Source organism: Formica exsecta, unplaced genomic scaffold, assembly GCF_003651465.1.
Source record: "Formica exsecta isolate Colony F162 unplaced genomic scaffold, ASM365146v1 scaffold442, whole genome shotgun sequence".
NCBI classification, from domain to species: Eukaryota; Metazoa; Arthropoda; class Insecta; order Hymenoptera; family Formicidae; genus Formica; species Formica exsecta.
The window spans coordinates 536,482-555,935 of NW_021851656.1; the positions used below are offsets into that span (position 1 = coordinate 536,482).

At 32.8% G+C, this 19,454-nt stretch overlaps 1 protein-coding gene across 5 annotated transcripts; it reads right to left on the minus strand.

The window, feature by feature from the left end:
- Positions 1 to 2,391: 2,391 nt before the first annotated feature.
- Positions 2,392 to 19,262, minus strand: LOC115240548 (endoplasmic reticulum aminopeptidase 1-like). 5 transcript variants are annotated; one of them, XM_029815769.1, is made up of 14 exons: positions 18,764 to 19,262; positions 10,613 to 10,768; positions 10,397 to 10,476; positions 9,835 to 9,931; positions 9,660 to 9,742; positions 9,379 to 9,581; positions 9,099 to 9,279; positions 8,684 to 8,909; positions 7,938 to 8,515; positions 7,627 to 7,858; positions 7,061 to 7,466; positions 6,808 to 6,950; positions 6,369 to 6,724; positions 2,392 to 6,269 (listed from the first exon to the last, which is right to left on the minus strand). In XM_029815769.1, exons 3-14 carry the CDS (start codon positions 10,409 to 10,411, stop codon positions 6,108 to 6,110), a joined length of 2,682 nt encoding a protein of 893 aa, XP_029671629.1. In that variant the 5' UTR covers positions 10,412 to 10,476; positions 10,613 to 10,768; positions 18,764 to 19,262; the 3' UTR covers positions 2,392 to 6,107. The 5 variants fall into 5 exon arrangements, with proteins under 5 accessions (XP_029671629.1, XP_029671626.1, XP_029671625.1 ...); XM_029815766.1 differs by lacking the exon at positions 18,764 to 19,262 and adding an exon at positions 15,943 to 16,879 and having other exon boundaries at positions 10,613 to 10,765; XM_029815765.1 differs by lacking the exon at positions 18,764 to 19,262 and adding an exon at positions 15,943 to 16,087.
- Positions 19,263 to 19,454: the final 192 nt, after the last annotated feature.

The following is a 19,454-nucleotide window of genomic DNA, read 5'->3' on the forward strand; positions in this document are numbered from 1 at the left end:
AGTCAATTTTCAGTGGACTTTTTATTTTAACAGAAAATCTATAATTTAAAACTTGATTTTAAAAGTTTATGAGAGATGATGCTGCGTTTCTTTAAATCGAAAGAATTTCGAAAAACTTGTTAAAAAATACGATCCTGCAGCTTCAAGCGAACTTTGAGACTCGTGTATCATGCGGGCACATGCAGTTCTACTTGTAGACCGATTAAAATGTATCTATCTACTATAGACAATGTATTGCGATATGGAAGACACGAGCTAGCTCCAACAAATAAGTTACACGTGCACTGTTTCTATACGTTCCTACACGCGACTTCACAGCGAGAGATCGTCCGTTGGCCTGATTACGAGTCATAAAGCAAAGTGATGCAAAGCTCAATCTCTTTGTAATTACGCGCAAGTATATATCTATCGCAATACAACGCGCGTTGCGTCATCCTCGCTATTAAATTAAGAAAAATAGCTACAACTTGCTTTATTTTCTTATAGCCAGCTCACATATATTTGCATCTTATTTAAGACTGAATACGCCATCTAATTTTGAACATGATGTATCCACTGTCAATTTTAATATCACGGATTAAAAGTCGTGTCACTGATAATATTAGTCAGATCTAAGTAAATATACATAACATATTCTCTCCAATTTTCATCTTTCGCAGAACAATTAACTTTCTCCCCCCGCGGCTGTCTTTAAATGATATGTATATATTATTTTTTTCAAAGATAATTGTCATATTTAACAAAGTTGCACGCGATATTTGATTCGAATGAGATAATACAATAAAACAACGTATGTGCGAATAGAATCTGTATATTTTATCAATAAAAATAAATCCGTTAATTTCTCGCAATAATTTATTAAGCTGGGATTATATATTGCTAAATTATATACTCTTACAGCTATTAGAGAGAGACAAATTCAATTGAATTTATTCGATATTTGATGGCGACTCAACGTATTCTATCGCCTTTTGATTTGTCGAGGTTGCAACATCCGCGACCGTATTTACGATAACGAACTTTAACCCGTGTCACGTGTTCGTTTGCGTGTACGCATGGCGTGGTTGCCACGTTTGTCCACACAGGGGCTTTAACGCCTGTGCGTGAGCAAGATTTTTCACACGCACGCGCATTTCTCTCTCACCTGACATATGGCCTTCATTGATGACATCTCGTTGCTCGGCGACGATCGCATCCGCGGTGGCTTCTCTGACAGCAACATGCCTCCTTCTCTTGTGAAATGACATCGATATTTGTTATTGTCGTTTTCTACACGTGTTATCACGAATTCGCTTCTCCGTCACGAGACCAGCTCTGTCACTACTCGCGTGGCGATTGCAAGGAAACATATATCATTACCGTACATACGTCGTGCACGTCACGATTGATACTTTCATTACGCCGCTCACCGTCACAATCTCTTTCCTAAGATGTCTTCCTAAGATGAATCTCAATCTTGATTATCAACTTTAAGAAAACTTTACGCGATGTCGCTTCGATATAGTTTTATCATTTGTAGCATTCTATTATGTTAGATGTTTGATGTTGACAAAACGTATTATGAATATGAGCCGGTACCATTAATTCCGGTTAATATTCGAGTTTGTATAATGATTACAGGAAGTTTTTTTACGAAAATATTAAATGTTGAAATTATGTAAATAAATTTTGATTGCACCGCGATTATGTTATAGGATACGATACAGTACGATACAATATACTACGCAACATTGTTAACATTGATGAAATCTTTTTTTCATTTTTTATTCTTTAATATAGATATCTAATACTTTTTAGGAGACGCCGTTGCCTTCTTTTATCATATCTATCGCGTACAGAGAGAGATGGTTGAAAATTAAAAAATTATCTTACTTGGATCTTTGTGTAGAGATGCTACACGTATTTCAATGTTACATGCGTAAACTTATTAGTGACGGCGCAACAATCGTCAATTTCATTTTCGTTCTCCAACAAACACGTGGCACTGACTCTATTTAGTGAACGCAATAATTGAGTAACAATTATTTTTCATAGATATATGCTTCTAAATCTATCAAACGAGACTCTATTTTCAAAAATCGATTTTTGAATGCGGTCGATATTTTATTTATATTATTATAATATAAATATGCAAATATATATATAAATTTTTACTGTGCTTATCAAGCATGAACAATTTGGTACTCGTCAATAAACTGGATCATGTCCAGGTGCATTTAAACATTTAATTATTTAATATAATATTAGAGTATTTATTATTTATCTTTAAAAAAGAAAAACATTTGTTTTTACTTTCCTTATTTATGGCAGTCTGTTCTCAAAAATCTATCATGCTTTGAATTTTTTTTTATAAATTGGGATCTAAAATACATATCGCATACATCGTTGTACGTTAAACATATAATATATTCATTTATATGCTTGTACATATCTTATATATTTTTTATACAACAAAATATCTATGACAACAATATACAGTTGAGAACGGTATACAATATATACTGTTATGTTAATTCATTCATAAATATGAGAATAAGACAGCCTCGTTCTCTTAAGATCGTGTCATAATTTCGTAAAATACATAAGTATATACTCTTGATTATACAGTCTTTCGATATAACACTTTTTCTTTGTTTTATCTCACATACAATGGATCTGATATAATGGATTTTTTTTTTTTTAGTAAGAAATAAAATATCGACATTGTGTCTATCGGCGTTAGGTATCTGTTTTGATAAATCACTCACTCACGTAAGACTAATGAATCATGACGGATTAATCAAATGTATAAACAATATATTTAGTAATAAACATATTTAACGGAATGTTTCCATACTTATTAATGCGTCTTCAACCATATGTAAATTTTAACATTACAGGAAACCAAAAATTTAAATAAAACTGATATAAAAACAGAATAAAACATAAGTTTACAAGAGGCTAAATGTCTATATAGAAACTAAATAGAGATTTGTCGCACATCTCCCGAAGATCAAATTTGAACGTACTAAATAATATCATCTTCTTCGTTGTTCATAATATATTATTCACCTACACGAGTATCTATTTTTATAAAATATTGATTGGTCAATGCTTATAGTCAAGATGTTATCCTCAGAGTTAATTTTTAAAAGAATTGATATTGAGTCAAATTTGATCAAAAATCTTCAACATCAATTTTTCATAAAATGTTGGCTGATCAATATATGGATAAAGTCGCAAGAATTAAAATTTAAATTGATATTGTGTCAAAACCGATTCAAAATCTATAAAAAATAATGAGGAGATATGTGCTAACAAAGAGATGTAAAAAATAAAAATATTAAAAAATATTAACTCTATTTAGATAAAAATAATAGAAATTTACATGAATATTCACCCACAAGCAAGAATGCGAAAAAATGAACACGTATTTAAATATAAATTAATAATAGAGTTAAAATGTAAATGAAAGAAAGAAATAAGATGTAATTTTTTGCGTTTCAAGTAATCAAATAATTGAAGGCAATGCAAATTAACAAACAGCAAAATATATGTATATCTATATAATATTTGAATCGTTCGATATCGTTATCCTATCTAAATAATTTAGATCTAAGAACGGTGGTAATTTTGATCAGTAAATATGTAAATAACGAATAAATTACGTATACACTTACACGAGTACTTTCGAATGTTAAAATAGGCCAATCAGTTTGCATCTCGCGCAAATCGGTGTGCAGACGCTTCCTTGAAAATCTTGATGCTATCATTCGTTAACTCTTTAACAAGAGAGAATATTCGTTAGTGAAAAAATAAGCTATTTACACGTAAGATATCTAATTGTGCGCCGATTCATTAATTCGCCGTATGGAGTGTATCAAAATCTACTTAATGGGACGATGAAATGATTCATGTTGTCGTTATTTACAGATTTTTGCTCCATGTGCTAGAAAGTTATGTACGTATATGTATTGGTATGTATAGATGCGTGCCCTCAGTTAGCTCATGGAATCGTAAATCTTGTAAATGCAGACAATTACACGCCGTTTAGTAGATTTAATTTAATAAGAAAAATATTAATTATAAGTATTGGATATTGAGAGAATGCCATTTCTTGTAGTGGATATAATAATGGCAAGCACGAATGGCAGTAAAGACTCATGGTAAGAAAATACATCGTGTCCTGTATGTTCTTAACGTGACGATGATTAATAAAATGTGTTTCATTTAATTAACAAAGTGCTTCAGTTTTATCTAGATGTTTACGAGAACATGCGAATTTAAAATTCAATTAATCATTTTTCTAACAAGAGTGAAAAATATTAGAAAAATAAAAATGGATATCATATATATGAGAGTGTTCGTGGGTAATTTGACATTATCCGATTGGAGCAGGAATTTGTTTCGGCTTTGCTCTCTCTATGTAATTGTTATACATTTTGTAGTCTCCTCGCGTTTGTGTATTCGTATATGCGTTCAGTTTTATACAATAGACACCTAGATTTCTAAGTCTTAATCATAAAACGTTAAATCAATTTACATCATTAAAGCAATTAACTATAGTTAAATATTCATTAATATATCTCACTATTTTCCGGCGTTTATTGTCCAAGCAGTTAATTGTACGATCGAGAAACAATAAGCGGATTGAAATATGACAAAAACTTAATTGCTTCGGGTATCAGTCGCATTTCGCAATACACGATTTGATTCAAATTAAGATATATGATTGTTAACTAATAAGTATTTTTTAATATTAAATGCCAAAAACGGTGATGTTCAAGAGTTCCTAGATAAGTTTTGCATCAGCATCTAGGTTCTTTACAAAGTAGTCCATCAAACACGGCACACACGTTTCTCTTATACTAATATGTGCACACCATACATATATAAAGCGTTGTTTAGATTATACAAATTTATTTACTTTCTCATAATAAAATATCCAATTTTCTATTTTTTATGCTACTTCGCATGGAGAACAATCAACTCCACACGAGACGTATCCTGCGCCTCCAGCAACCTCTAACAAACACGAATACGCGATACGCACGGAGTACATCAATTTCTCTTTTACATTTAATTTAACATACATCCATATGACTCGCGGCCGAATTTTTTTTTAACGTCGTCTTGTCTCGATTTTCTTTGGACGATGCTTGTGAGACACAGGCACAGACCCGAGCAATTTAGCGTATCACGCCTCTTTGCCATACATTGATATGCTACTTAGACATGTGAAACGATCGCTCGTACACTCATGATAATTCTATTATCTCTAAACGCGCCTGCAATACTGCAAGTTTTACGCTTTACTTATCTATGGGCCGTAAATAAAGCCGTATAATTAGCGTTTTCTTCGACAAATCTGCCGCAAGCTCAACTCTCCCTGTTAAAGTAATAATTTATTGGATGGTTCATATAGGAATGGAGTTTAGACATCACGTGGAGATAATATTACTCCATTTGTTTGCTCTTTGTTATAATAAAATATAGTTAACTTGGGAGACTAAAGTTTATAATGTCAGTAAACATATGTATGTCGTTAGCCCTTATTTGCCGAACGTTAGGTCAACGACTATCCTAGGAACAACGATGTTTCTGTTCTCATTATCTTGTTTTATACTTATTGTTAGTGATCAGATCGGCACGCGCTGCGTGCACGGTAAATAAATACTTTCGAAAGTGTGTATATATAAATCGGTGTATAATGTATTACATATAAACAATTCGGTTTTATTTATGCTCGTTAAGGGATCCTTTCTCAAAACAGGCAAATTATGATAATGAGTTTTGTACAGTAGCGAGAGTATCTTTTCAAGGAAAACAATTTATCCTCGTTTAAGAATTGTCGCCCTTTAAATTCTATGCTTTGCCTGACGGAGATGATCCCCTAACAAAGCTGACGGAAATGGTTGGCTTTTGATCTGCAAATTTATATCTACGATAATGATTGAGATTCTTTTTACCTCCTAAATATCAACAGTCTCACTTTTCGTAGGCTGTATCACGTATATCTTAGGGGTGTCTCGCGTATAAATAAGAACGAGTAGAAAAATTAGCCACAAGGGCATAACGACTGAATGCTCGTTGCGAATCATTCTTGTTCCATTTCCGACGAGCGAAGGTTAACTCACAAGATTTGGTTCGGTGAAGTATTTAATGAGCCAATCATTCACACTTTTCGCATTTATTTTTACCCAGTGGATGTTAAACTTTATCATTTCTAAGCTCTGTTGCAGTGCGCGCTTACCGCTGCGAACGTTGTGTTGTTTAAAGAAGTCCGAGACCTGAGAAATAATTACAAGATATTTTTATTGATATAATTTAAAAAAATTTAAGCACGTTTGTTTTTGTGTTCACTTTTAGAAAAATGACTACTCTCTTACTTCGTGATAATCGTACTCCGTGATAAAGTAGTCGGGAACAACGCTACGTATGAGATCGCTTATCGAGAGCGATTCATTCACGTATAAGTCTTCTATTTGCGGCCAGTAGGCTTTAATATGACGCCAGGCGAGATAATGTCCGTGTGGGTTTCCAGCAACAGAAGCTAGGATAGTATTAACATCTTGCGCCTTAATTAGTGTTCGATTCAGTGAAAGGTGAAGATAAAGTTTGAGTAACCAAGGATCCATCGCAGTACCTAAAGCTTGCAACATCATTAGTTTTTCACTTTGAATTTTTGTCTTAAGATAAACTTGCCAGCAATATCGCCAATCAGCCTCCTCTCCGAATTTAACACCTATAAAAACACATTTTCATTACTTCATATTTCCATAATCATAATGCTATAAATATTTTTTACAAATATCGTATTTTTTTTACCTGCGATATAAACGATATTTCGTATATTGGGTGAGATGGATTTGCCTTTCGATATCCAGTCTTTAAAAAGACTCTTTGCAGATTTCACAACATCATCCATTTGTAGTTCGATAGCGGATTTCATTATTGTGATCCTTAATAATCTACATTAATAATAAAATAATTTAAAATTATGTTTTGTTTGCTACATTAGCTATTAGACATATATATATATATATGTAAAGAATAAGATATGTTTAAATGCTATACCAACTTTTTTAAATGAGATCCTTCATCTTTCCAGCCGATATATCTTGTGATCGGACTTAGCAATCGTTTGAAGAATGAGATATATCTCTTGTATGCTTCACTCTCCCCTAATCTTTTCTTCCAAAAGTTTAAATATCGAAGCGCTGTCTCCCACGGTGCGTAATCTGTTTCATTGACAAGATAAAGCGAAAGTTCCAGCGGAATTGAAGCATCCAACTCGCCTGCATCGCAAAGCGCAAACGCGTCGTCGATGAGACTCGCCCTATCTGCCGGACTGAATTTCGTATGATTTTTCAATAAAGTCTTAATGATTGACATCCACATCTCCTTCGGGTAATTAACTCGATAAAAGCCGGTTTGGTTGATATTGCATTTGATGTAATCGATGTCGCTCGGTATTTCGAAAGACGCTAAGTGAAATATATATCTATCTTAATTTTTTTGTTAAAAGAATGCGTAGGAAAATAATATATTTTACACTGAATAAATATATAATAATGAATAAATATTATATGACACTGAGTAGATGTATAATACATAATTTTCACATAATCATCTTGCGTATATTACCATTGGTCATGTTCATCCACGCTTCTAAATGATCCGGAGGCTCTTTGTTTGTGTAGCAATTCAAAGGAACATACCACTTATAGCCAAAAGGGGACTTGGGCTGCAAAATGTTTGTTTTGTTATCTCGTGGTGAAGTGAGGAATCTCTTCTGAGTCGCCGTGATAGTATCGCCATCACGGATGATATTTACAAGTGGAAAGCCCATTTGCTGAGTCCAAGTGTTCATTATTGTCTGCCGATATTTTTTAAATTTTATTACATATGCGCAATAAAATCGTGTACGATGTAATATTTTTCACTTATATACTTACTTTTATATCAAGCTCAGTATTGGCAGATGCATTCTTCGTATGCTTTGTGAAAACTGCCCACAGATCGTTGGTCTCTGTATTTCCGTATGCGTGTAAATTTAGATAATCATTTAATCCGCGTTTGAAAACGCTCTCACATAAAACTCCTTCTAGCATGTAAAGGATTGAAGCGCCTTTATAATAGCTAACTGCATCGAATATGCTTTCTATATCGATAGGATTTTCAACGGGTACGCTTATCGGATGACTATTGGCCAGAGCATCGAGTTCGAGTGCTCGTTGCGTTTTGTATAAAATGAGTAAATCCATCATGCCCCATTCGGGCAAGATGTGATTCACGCCTTTATATTCGAGGAAGGTCGCTGCTCCTTCGTTCAACCAGATATCATTCCACCATTTCATTGTGACGAGATTGCCAAACCATTGGTGAGCTAATTCGTGAGCCATAAGGACGGTCATACGTTCCTTTATTTCGGTAGATGTTTCTTGTGGATCATACATCAAGAACGATTCTCGGAACATAATTAGGCCCCAATTTTCCATAGCAATAGGCACAAAGTCGGGAATTGCTATTAGATCTAATTATATAAAATGATGATGAGATAATAATAATAATAATAATGATAATAAATCAAAAATAAAATAAATTGTAGGAAAATATGTATCTCATCAAATGCGACATATTAAAAAAAAAGCAATACAAATAATTTTTAAATAACTTTATGCTTTTTATGAGGAGCCTATACCTTGCTTTGGCAGAGGATAAGGTATGCCGAAGAAGGATTCAAAATAATCCATAATACGAGCGGCAGTAATCATGGCATACTTCGTTTGTGGAAGCATGTGCGCTGCGGCGTACACGCTCACAGATGTATTTCTCCTGGTTAATTCAAAAGCTCTTTCAAAGTCGCATACTACAAAGGCCACCAAGTATGTTGACATCTCCACGGATTCTTGAAAGTCGTCGCGTAACTGAGAAATAGTATTATTCTAGATCAGGTTGATGTAAATGCAGTCGCTCGCAGGCAATATCATAATTGCAATATGATGTGAATTGTCATGTTTATGATCGGCAGTAAAAAAAAAAGGATAACACTTTCAAAATGCTGATCACGTGGCTTGCGCATTAAATTGCATCGTTATACAAAAAGGCACACTTACGAGATTTGTGCCCAAGTAAAATCCAGCCTCCTCGGTATTTATCACTGGCATGTTGCATAACGAAATATGGAATCTATCCCTGTATATCGATATCTTAAATTTGGCCTTAAATTGTGGCTCGTCGAAACATGGAAAGGCCATGCGTGCGTATGTTGGTACGAAATAAGTTGTGGCCAGATATCTAAAGATTGAAAAAAATATTCAAGAATTTAGTTTTGCTAAATACGAATAATGTATCTATGCAGCATTTGAGAAAAAAAATAATTAATTTTGCAATTACCTCTGTTCTTTCTCGGGAGTAACGTAACTGCTGACATAGAACCCTTTAAATTCAGTAGAATTCAGCGTCGAATTGAAACTCATAAATAGTGTGTAATTAGTTTTTTTTCGAAACTTGTCCTCCAATTCCAGATACAGCTGTTCACGCTTCGGGTACTCGAGTAACTTTGCAATTTTCATTTCTTCCTGGCCATCTTTGACTATCTGAAAGCCAATTCTCAAAAATTAAAACAAGAACAGACATTGACATATAACATCATATGACTCTCAATTATGACATACTTGTTCCTTTATTGTCAAGTTTTTACAATGGAAGACAATAAATTTGGTCTCTTCATCGACATAAAATTCGATTGTGACTCGTCCTATAAATGAAAGCAAACAATGAATTTATTAAATAAAAAAACAAAAAAGAATCTTTTACTTTGTATTTAAACATAAAGCTGTTTACATTTACCTCTAAATTCTAAAGTGGTAAGATTTGGATGCATTGTAATATTGTACCTAGTAGGATGTGCGAATAAAGGTAACCTTATGTTATCCCATGGAAACACCTGCAAGATTTCTCATTGTATTCGATAATTTGCGTGCGCTATCTTGAATAAGTTATTATGAAATATGAATAACTAATAAGCAAAGAAAGAGAGAGATACATACTGTCATAACTACATCTGTTGATTGATTTTCCGTTATGCTACATCGTATATATGTTTGCCTCATTTTAACACATATTCGAATACATATTCTAAACCATAAATTCTTAACTTCTCAATTTCTATACTTGTCGTAAATAAATGAATTTTTAAAATTTTATGGCATCATTTATCAATCAATTTATAGACAATGTAATGAAAAAAGCCGATATTTCTCAATTAAACAAGTATTTAAGTGAATAATTTGATTTAAATAAAGAAATTTTACTAAAATGTATGAATGAAACAAAATTTATGTAATTCTTTGAGTTTTTAATATTGTTATTAACAATGTTTTTACGCGATAATATATCAAAACGTGCATACCTCTCCATTCTCCATTCGAGGCACGGCGTCTTTTTCATCATCTATAGTTTTATTGGATTCTTCTTCGGAACAAACGCAGCCTAAAAAAATTAATAATCAGTATATGTATAAAATTAGAAACGTATACGAACGTGACAAATGCGATTTTTATAAATTAAATTCATAGATAACATTTGTGTGAGTATATGTTAAAATGAAAGTTTAACATCTAAATACCATTTCGTAAAGGTGCCAAGGCGATGATAAGTGACGTAATGAGAAGTACCAAGCAGCAGATACAAAGTACACAATAAGTCTTTCTCTCAGAACACCTAACGACTTCATTCGCGCGCTCGTAAAAATTACGTCTATGCAATCCCGCATTGCTATCTTCTGAAACAAAAAGGTCTCGTAAGAAAAAAATCAACATTTTAATAGCATACGTTACCATACATACTTATAGTGATTTATCTAATAATTGAATGGATAAATTTTACAGATAGCTGTTGATATATATAATCTAATAATTTCTGTTTATTAGAATTTAGTTTATTAGCATTTTATTTCTGCATAAATCAAGATAATAAATATAAGAGAAATGGGGATAAATAATTTAATATATTTTTAATTTTTATTGTTTTATATTATTACTGCATATTTAAACAATAGTTCCTTCCATCTGTATAGAACTCGATTTAAATTAATTTATAAATTATAGTCGAAGTTATCGTGAACCCTAAAGTATTTGATACTTAGACGCGTGTACATAAGTTCACTTTTCTTATAGCTATAGTCTTGACCTGAATTTCAGGTTGCTACACGGCTATGCATAATAACGCTAGTGCACTTGGCTTGATTTCCACGAGAACTGGATCGACAATATTTTCAATGTATTGTATTTTTTATATTGTTATTCATATTTAAAATATGATTTAAAATAAACTATTTGAGTATTTATTGAAAGTAATTAAAATTTAGTAAATGCATGTAAATAATGAATTATATATTCGACTATTATATTTGCATACTTTAGATGTAAGTAATTAGTTTATTTCATTATATTTATTTTTGCTAATTCTTAGAAATTTCTTGTTACTTAAACTCATTTTTTATGTATCGCAAAAAATTAAAAGAAAATATATATAAATACGTATAGATTTGCCCTTATTTTAGTTAATTATTTTAAAAATAATTTTAGTTTATTTTATAAATATTAAGAATAAGAAAAATTTCTTATGTGTACACTTTTTAATACTCTATATATCGCGTCAACAAATCATATCATATATTTGGCACAAGCGTAGTACACACACACTTTTGAATATTCCGACAGACACTGATACAGATATTCTCTAGTTTCTTTTATATTATTTTATATGAAATAATTTTGTAGTGTGTGTTACATTGAAAGTTGTAGTATTTTAAAAAAAAACTTGCTTAAGAGAAGAATGAATTATTTAAAATAGAAACTTTATGTAATTTTTATATGTGTACATTTTTGCAATATTTTATTATATATATAGAGTACGCATACATGTACGCATACATATATAGATATATGCATACAATAGAATCATCAAACAATATTATCAACATTTTGCACATCTATCTTTGCTGTCAACAAGCGGATCTCAATAACGGAACCCGTCAGCGGAAGGTAGCGATACAAGCGCGTGGGTGAAAACGAGGTGGGCGCGCTTTAATTCGAAAGATCATAGGAAGCTTCCCTCTTATTGATCGTACGCACGTGTTTCTCGTATAGCCTATTCACAGCCCGGAGGGTTGTAAGTCGGCCATCTAGTCGATTCATTCTAGTCATTCAGAAAAGAAATTGTCTGAGTGTAACACAGACGCGCGTTAAAAATATCGAAGAGAGCATCGACGACGGACACGTTAAAAAGCGATCGCAATCTAATTCCCAGTTAGCCATTTGGATAGAGAGATCTCACCTGTCAGAAAGGCAACATCATCCACATCCTGCTCGCTCATGGCGAACCGATTCAGCGGCGGTCTCCGATGAACGTGTTCTTTTATCTGACCGTCTTTCGAGGCATAGGCGACTTTTATGAGTGGCTCTCTCTGTTCAGCCAGTATTCGTGTGGACGATTAATTGTCTCCTAGCTTTCCTCTTAATTAGGCTCTCGCCACTAGACCGTTGTCTCAAGATTAAAGGCTTGACAATTGAGAATTTTGATTTTGATGAATGGTGTTAAAAATTTGATTCACCGCAAATAACCCGGTTGGCGTATGCTGTAATGCTTGTTCGAACTGCATTAATTATGATCGACTCAAAACTTATCAAGTTTGCTATCGGAAAATTCGATCGTCGTGCCAATAAAGCGAAACAGCGTGATGAAATTTGGCCGCGTTCACCTTTTCTTAAGTGCAATTTTTAACGGATCGCAATTGGTGATTTTAATCTTTTATCGATGGATCATCGATAACGCGTGCGAGACAAGAACGCGCGAGATCCAAGAGAGCAGCACCAAAGGGCAAAACACAGGCAGCGGCGTGCGAACCGCGTAAAGGGCTTAATTGGCGTGGATGCACTGACTCGTGCGTAACGCAGGCGTTTCTGACGCACTGAACACGACCGGAATCAGGACTCTGTGCAACACTATCGCCGGCAATGTAACTGCGATCAATTCTACCGCGAGAAACTGCCGGTCCGCGAGCTTACGAAACCCGAACCAAGTACCCCGACACCATCGGCGAGTCTATAACGCGCGACATTCTTTGACATTTCATTGGCATTAAAGCGTGGGATATAGTTACTGCAGAGTTAGGCAGAAATGGCGACTTTCCAAACCCCCTGGTGGCGGATTGCTTTGGTGGCGGGGGTGGTTTTGCTGGTCCTCGTCAGTCGAGGGTGGATTGCCATCACGGTGGCGCCATCCCTGATTCACCCTCTGCAACCCTTCTGTGGTCCACTGTGATACTAATATCAGCCGCGGAAGCAGTCAACCGTGACCAACGCGTGCATTCGTGGTTTTTTACTTCTACTTGTTTGATATTATGAATTTGCATTGATATATGCTGATCTAATAATCTTCTTTTAGAGTTCCTTTGAAAACAAGGAATACTTCATTATATCGATTTGATAAGTTTGATGCCGATTTTACAAAAATAATATAAATATTCGGTTGATACCTGAGTAGAGTAAAATTATGTTATATATTTAAAATATCACGGCACAGAAATTTCATATTCAAAGAGCAAAAGATTGCTCCTATCCTATTTCTTTTCATTTTATTTTCCTTTTTCAGTCTTGGGAAAAATTAATATAAGGCAACTCAGTTTTACGGTTCGTGACGGCGCACACAAAAATGTCTTTTTTATCCTGTCCCAGATCAAGAGAAACATATATCCTATAAAATTACAACGTGCATACAGAAATTCTACAAATCACGATAAAATTTTTTTAAAAATTACTTGTTATTTCATAATTACTTAATTTTAAAAAAATGTAATTTTTCAAATAGAAGCAATTATTTTCATGAAATAGCAATTTTTCTTAATTTACATTCTAACACATTTTAAATGTGTTAAAATATTGTGCGATAGTTACGTAATAATATTGTACATATAAATATAATTTTAATTACAAATTTAATTAATTTAATTTAATTTTTTTATTTCTCGTTTTAAATTATTATAATAGAGAAAATGTATAAAAGGTTTTAAACGTATAAAAAAAAAACGAGTGTAATATATGTAACTACATTATATACGAAATCTGACCCTATCGAGATCAAACTCGAAGGCCAGTTACGAATGGATCAGAATTTGTTAGAGGGGTATCGTATCGATTTTCTTTTCTCTACGCAACCCCTCTCATAATCACATTATGTTCAGTCCATTGAAATAATATTTGTACTTTTTATTCGGAGAAAATAAACATTTTTGATGAGTTCTATGGCGACTTAATTTTCATAAAAATATAAATTTCTTTTATTTGTAAAAAAAAAGATAACTTATTTTTAGAAACAAAAAAATTCATTTTTTTAAAGCAATACACGTTTAAATTAAACAATGTATCTTTTACCGAAATAGAGTTGCATTAGTTTTATAAAAAATGCATATGCGAGAATATTTTTGGACTGCATTAATTTAAATAGGATAAACTATATCGCATAAAATAGATTACTAGTACGAGCTATAATATCAAAGCTATAGACAAAAATAGGTTCTGCATCTGACTCCTCTATCTCCTTTAAAAGTTTCATAAATTCTGAACTTTATTGTAGAATTCTTAGATTTATACTAAGAATAGCCAATAAAAAGAACAATAAAATATAAACTCTTAAACTTTTATAACACGACAACATGATAAAAAATTTATTAATATGATTAAAACAAAAGAGAATTATTCTTTATAAATTCAACGTTTATAAATAACATTTCTAAAATCATACATTCACAAAAATATCTACCAAAGTTTAAAAGCTAATAATACGCAGAGTAGAATTTAAATGTTGATGAGTATTGACGGGGAAAGAATGTCTATAAACAACTGAACTTTTGAACTTATGACCCGTTGCGCTTTTGGCCTGTTGGTTCCTTCCAATTAGATTTTTCGATTGCAAAAAATAGGCATTGTACAAAATAAATTACTCAAATAATAAATTATTCAACGTAGTGAGTCTCTCTCTCTCTCTCTCTCTCTCTCTCTTTCTCTCTCTCTTTCTCTCGCACTGCTTCGAAATATATTTTGTATCTGGTCAAATGGGTTCGCGACGGTAGACGAAATACATTGAAACATTCATGAACTTTCCGGCTGGAATATGTTCGTCGAAGTTACGTGTCCCAAAAGGATCGGTGCTTTATATAAACATTGACCTTTTTCTCAGTCACTTCAATTTTGTAACATGTACTATTGGTAGCTCATCTTTAGGTAATAAATTAAACACGCGGCCAATAAGTAAAAAAAGAAATTAAGATGTAATAAATTATGAAGAGATTACTCTGAAGAGATCGCAAATCCGATATCTTTTTTTCGCTTAAGATAATACCTATCTTTAGATTTTCGGAAGTTAATTTCGGAAGTTTTGCATAGCGAGAGCAAGTCACGAAGAACATCAATTTGCGAATTTGAATGCATTCATAAGTCTAAGTGAACACGCGAGAACATCAAAAGAAAACTATCTCAAACATCTTTCTAAGCAATATTCATATATATTCAGAATTTACCAAATTTGAATAATACAGTCACTGAAGTCACGTGAGCGGAGAATACGATTTACATAAGTAAGTACAGCAAATCGTGCCAAGCTATATATATTCTATATAATCAAATATACAACACATATAGACATATAATTTTTAAATTAATTATTTTTCTTGAAAATTGTGCAACCCATCAATAAAATTTATTCTACGCATTTTGTTTTTTTCATTAAAAATCAGCTTTTCGTCAGTTGTGTCTTGATGGATACAGCACACAAAAATTTTTTTATATATAATACATTTTACATAAGCATATCGAACGTGAACATATACTACTTTAAAATATTCACATACGATAAGAACTTACCAAAATTTAGCAAAATAACGCATGTTATACGTACCTAAATCACATGTTTTTCTTGTATGTCTTAGCGGTGCTTTTACGTCTTCTGTGGTGTCGGCAGATTCGTTTTGCCTAGAGGCCCTAGATAGGGGCTCCAGTTGGATATTCTCACTGCTATCCTTTCCTGAACTTCCTTTCGGCATTTTATTTCTACTTTTCTACCTTGTCTTCTATTTCCGACCAACTTTTCGTTCGGCAAAGGCGGAACTACGCGCGGAAGAAGCTTCTTCTTCTATTTCTCGAAATGCTTTGTTTGTTAAGTGACATGTCTCAAGATTGCGCTAATGATTGGCGCCTTGCAATTATCTTTACATCGTACACTTAAGAAAATAAACGTAGAAACCGTAGACCTTTCCTGCCATCTTTCCCCGTCTTTACGACGGTATCGATCGCTCTTTTCTTATGCTGGATGTAGTGCTCATGTCAAAAATTATATCGAGCTATTTTTGTTAGTCGTAGCTTTCAGTTAAGGCTTTACGTCGGCACATTTATATCTGTACATACACAGACGTTTTATATCAATAGCATGTGCATTGGTCCCAATATTGCGATATGTTGCGTTTGCCGGCATCAACAACCAATTTTACTTCTACATTGTAAGAGGTTTCGTATAAAAATGGTCGACGAATATGGTGGTCTGACAAGTGCAATCAAATATACCTGCCTTTATTGAGGTAGTGCACTAACTAATAAAAATTAATGGTACTCCAAATACTTTCTTCATATGTGATCCTATGTTGATTTAAAGTAGAAAGATCTATTATGAGATCGCTATCAAGAAGTTTTGTTTTTCCTGAATCAAATATATGTCTTCGTACAATGCCACGTAATATAATTATACGTTAAGAAGCTCGCAATGTGGATGTATTTTTTTTACAAATTATAGACAGTAATTAATCAGTCTTCTATTCCATATCTGATATCGCTTTGAACACGACGCTCCACGTCGAATCAACTTAAATCTGCAACATAATTGAGTATTGTATTTGATTACAATTTCTTTACTCGTAAGTTTAATAAAGCTGTTTCAAAAAGATATTGCAACAGAGGCAAAAGAGTTATTCTTGTCAAGCTTCACTATTGGATCAATACTTTCAGAATAAATATCTTTTCATAACAAGAATCATAGAAGAAGAAAAAAGAATATTTACAACAAAACATTTCAAAGTCTGTCTTTATAAGTTTGATAAATTTCGCACATTTATGCGCTTTACTATACTTTTTTAAATCGCAGTAAAGTGATTCGTATTATTTTTGTTATTTTTTATTGACTATATTTTTCTTTGCATAAATATCGAAACACAGTATTTATAATTTCTGATTTTAGATATTATTTGAATTATTAAAAGCCTAATTTGATTTTAACATTTAAGTTGTAATAACTGCAATTGTTTGAAATTGTTTATTATAAATTTGATTTTCTGCGCATTGTTACGTTAGAGCGACAAATTTGGAATCTTTTTCTCAGAAATATTTCAAGAAAAATGATAATATATTACATAAAATTATATAGATATGTATATATTTTAATACTGAAAATCGCGTACGAAAGAGAAGCTGTAAAAATAAATGGATAATGATTTGTCATCGAATTTTTGTAATTAGTATAAAAAAATTTGATTTAAATATATTTTTTGTAATCACTTGCGCTTCGACGATTTCTTTAATACAGAATTTCTATAAACATGATATAATATACAAGTGACGCTCATTTTTGCTGTCGAGTAAATAAAGAACGAGAATATTAGAATTAGTATTAAAATTGTTAATGATTATCGTAAATAGACATATGGTACTGTGCCAAGGTCTACGCGGAACTTAAATGCAATTATGCTCTGACTTATGCTAATTATTATGGACGACGCGTATGTAATGGTTTTCATTCGACCTGTTACATAAACGGTCTTATGTTAGAAAATTATTTTATTTAGTATATAATGCATTGTATATAAAATATTATTATGTCTTGGATTTTATTAAGGAAATATAGAAAGATATAATATATATTATTTTAGGATGATATGTAATTAATAATGTGTAAGTGTAAGTTTTTCGAATCTTTTTTATAAAAATGTATGTATAAATTTTTTAATTAAAATAATAAATAGAATTATAAAACAAATTATAACAGGATTAAAATTATCATTGCAACATTAGATGATTAAAAAAATTTATGCTATAATTTTTTTCAATATTTACTAATATTTTTGAGAATTAAAAAATTAATTAATATCTTGAAAAATAACTATACTTATTTCAATATTTTTTTGCATGTATATCTAATACAATATACATTAATGAATTAAATAAATATTATTCATTTAGAGATCTATATTGTTATTCTTTTATCATAAATTTTTTAACAAAGATCCGGGAAACAAATTATCGGCGAATAAAAATAAACTGAAATTATCAATTTTATTAAAGATTACGTATCCAAATGCAAGCTAGCGCGTGTATACATTTAAGAAGATGAGAAGATCTCTTTGAACACAGCGTATTTCGTCATAAAATATTGACTCTTTAGCGAGAGATACGTTTGAATAAGAATGCTAATAAATCTGTAACGCTATCTCATAGGAGTAAGTGTTAAATACTAGCAATTCAAAGTTCATGATAATATTTTAGTTACTAACTAGTTCTTCTATCTTATACATTTATTGATTTTGCATAACATATCGGAATACAAATTTTTAATTTTGCATATAATACGGTTCGCATATAATTACGACTAAATAATTATTAGATTTATCTCTAATTATTAATTATCTCTTAAATTGATGTAAATTACAAGAAAAAAGGAAAGAAAAAACACTTACCTTTCTCTTACATCCAACATCGATTAGAGCAATATTCGACATCCGGTTTGAGGAGAAATCTTTTGCCGATGCCGATGTTCATCGCGACCAATCACAAAACGTCGCTAATTACACATTCTTCATGAACGAACGCAATTCTTTCTCACTCGCGGTCTAGCCGTTGCCACTTTCCTCGACAATATCGACACATTTTTGACACTCTATTGCCATATGCGTCCAACTCATTAAGCTTGCGATCGCTGCATTGTCAATATTAAAGTTTTACCGCGACAACTTCCGAAATGCCGGCATCCCTTACAATCATCCCCGGAGGCTGCGTCGCGACGCTCCGCACGCGATCTGTCCCTCGCTGCGATGATGATGCATCCGCATCCGACGCGCATCGCCGTCGTCGTCGACGATGATCCGCACGTCGCGCACGTCGGCGGGCCGGGGTTTTTCTCGGCAAGAAGCTGACGACGCAAACGGTCGCACGGTAGGAATGGCACTGAGAAGTGGAAGCGCTTTGAGAATCGAGCGTGGCTGAATTTCCGTACGCGGAGAGGCGCGCCGGTCAGGATCAGCCACAGGTTGCGCCCGTCTCGTTCACGCAGGGCAGGCATCTTGGCTGATCGTCGGGCGGTAAGGGGTGACGATGGTAGCGGCGTATGCACTTGGGGGAGAAAACCGGAGAGATGGAGGGAGAGAAAGG

What these genes read in the sequence shown, in the direction of transcription:
- LOC115240548 (XM_029815765.1), bottom strand. Translation starts at nt 16,087, where the DNA reads ATGCCGAAAGGAAGTTCAGGAAAGGATAGCAGTGAGAATATCCAACTG. An exon ending in TTATCCTCTGCCAAAGCAAG is followed by an intron (nt 8,516 to 8,683) that starts GTATAGGCTCCT and finishes TTATATAATTAG; the next exon opens with ATCTAATAGCAATTCCCGAC. An exon ending in AAATATCGTTTATATCGCAG is followed by an intron (nt 6,725 to 6,807) that starts GTAAAAAAAATA and finishes GTGTTTTTATAG; the next exon opens with GTGTTAAATTCGGAGAGGAG.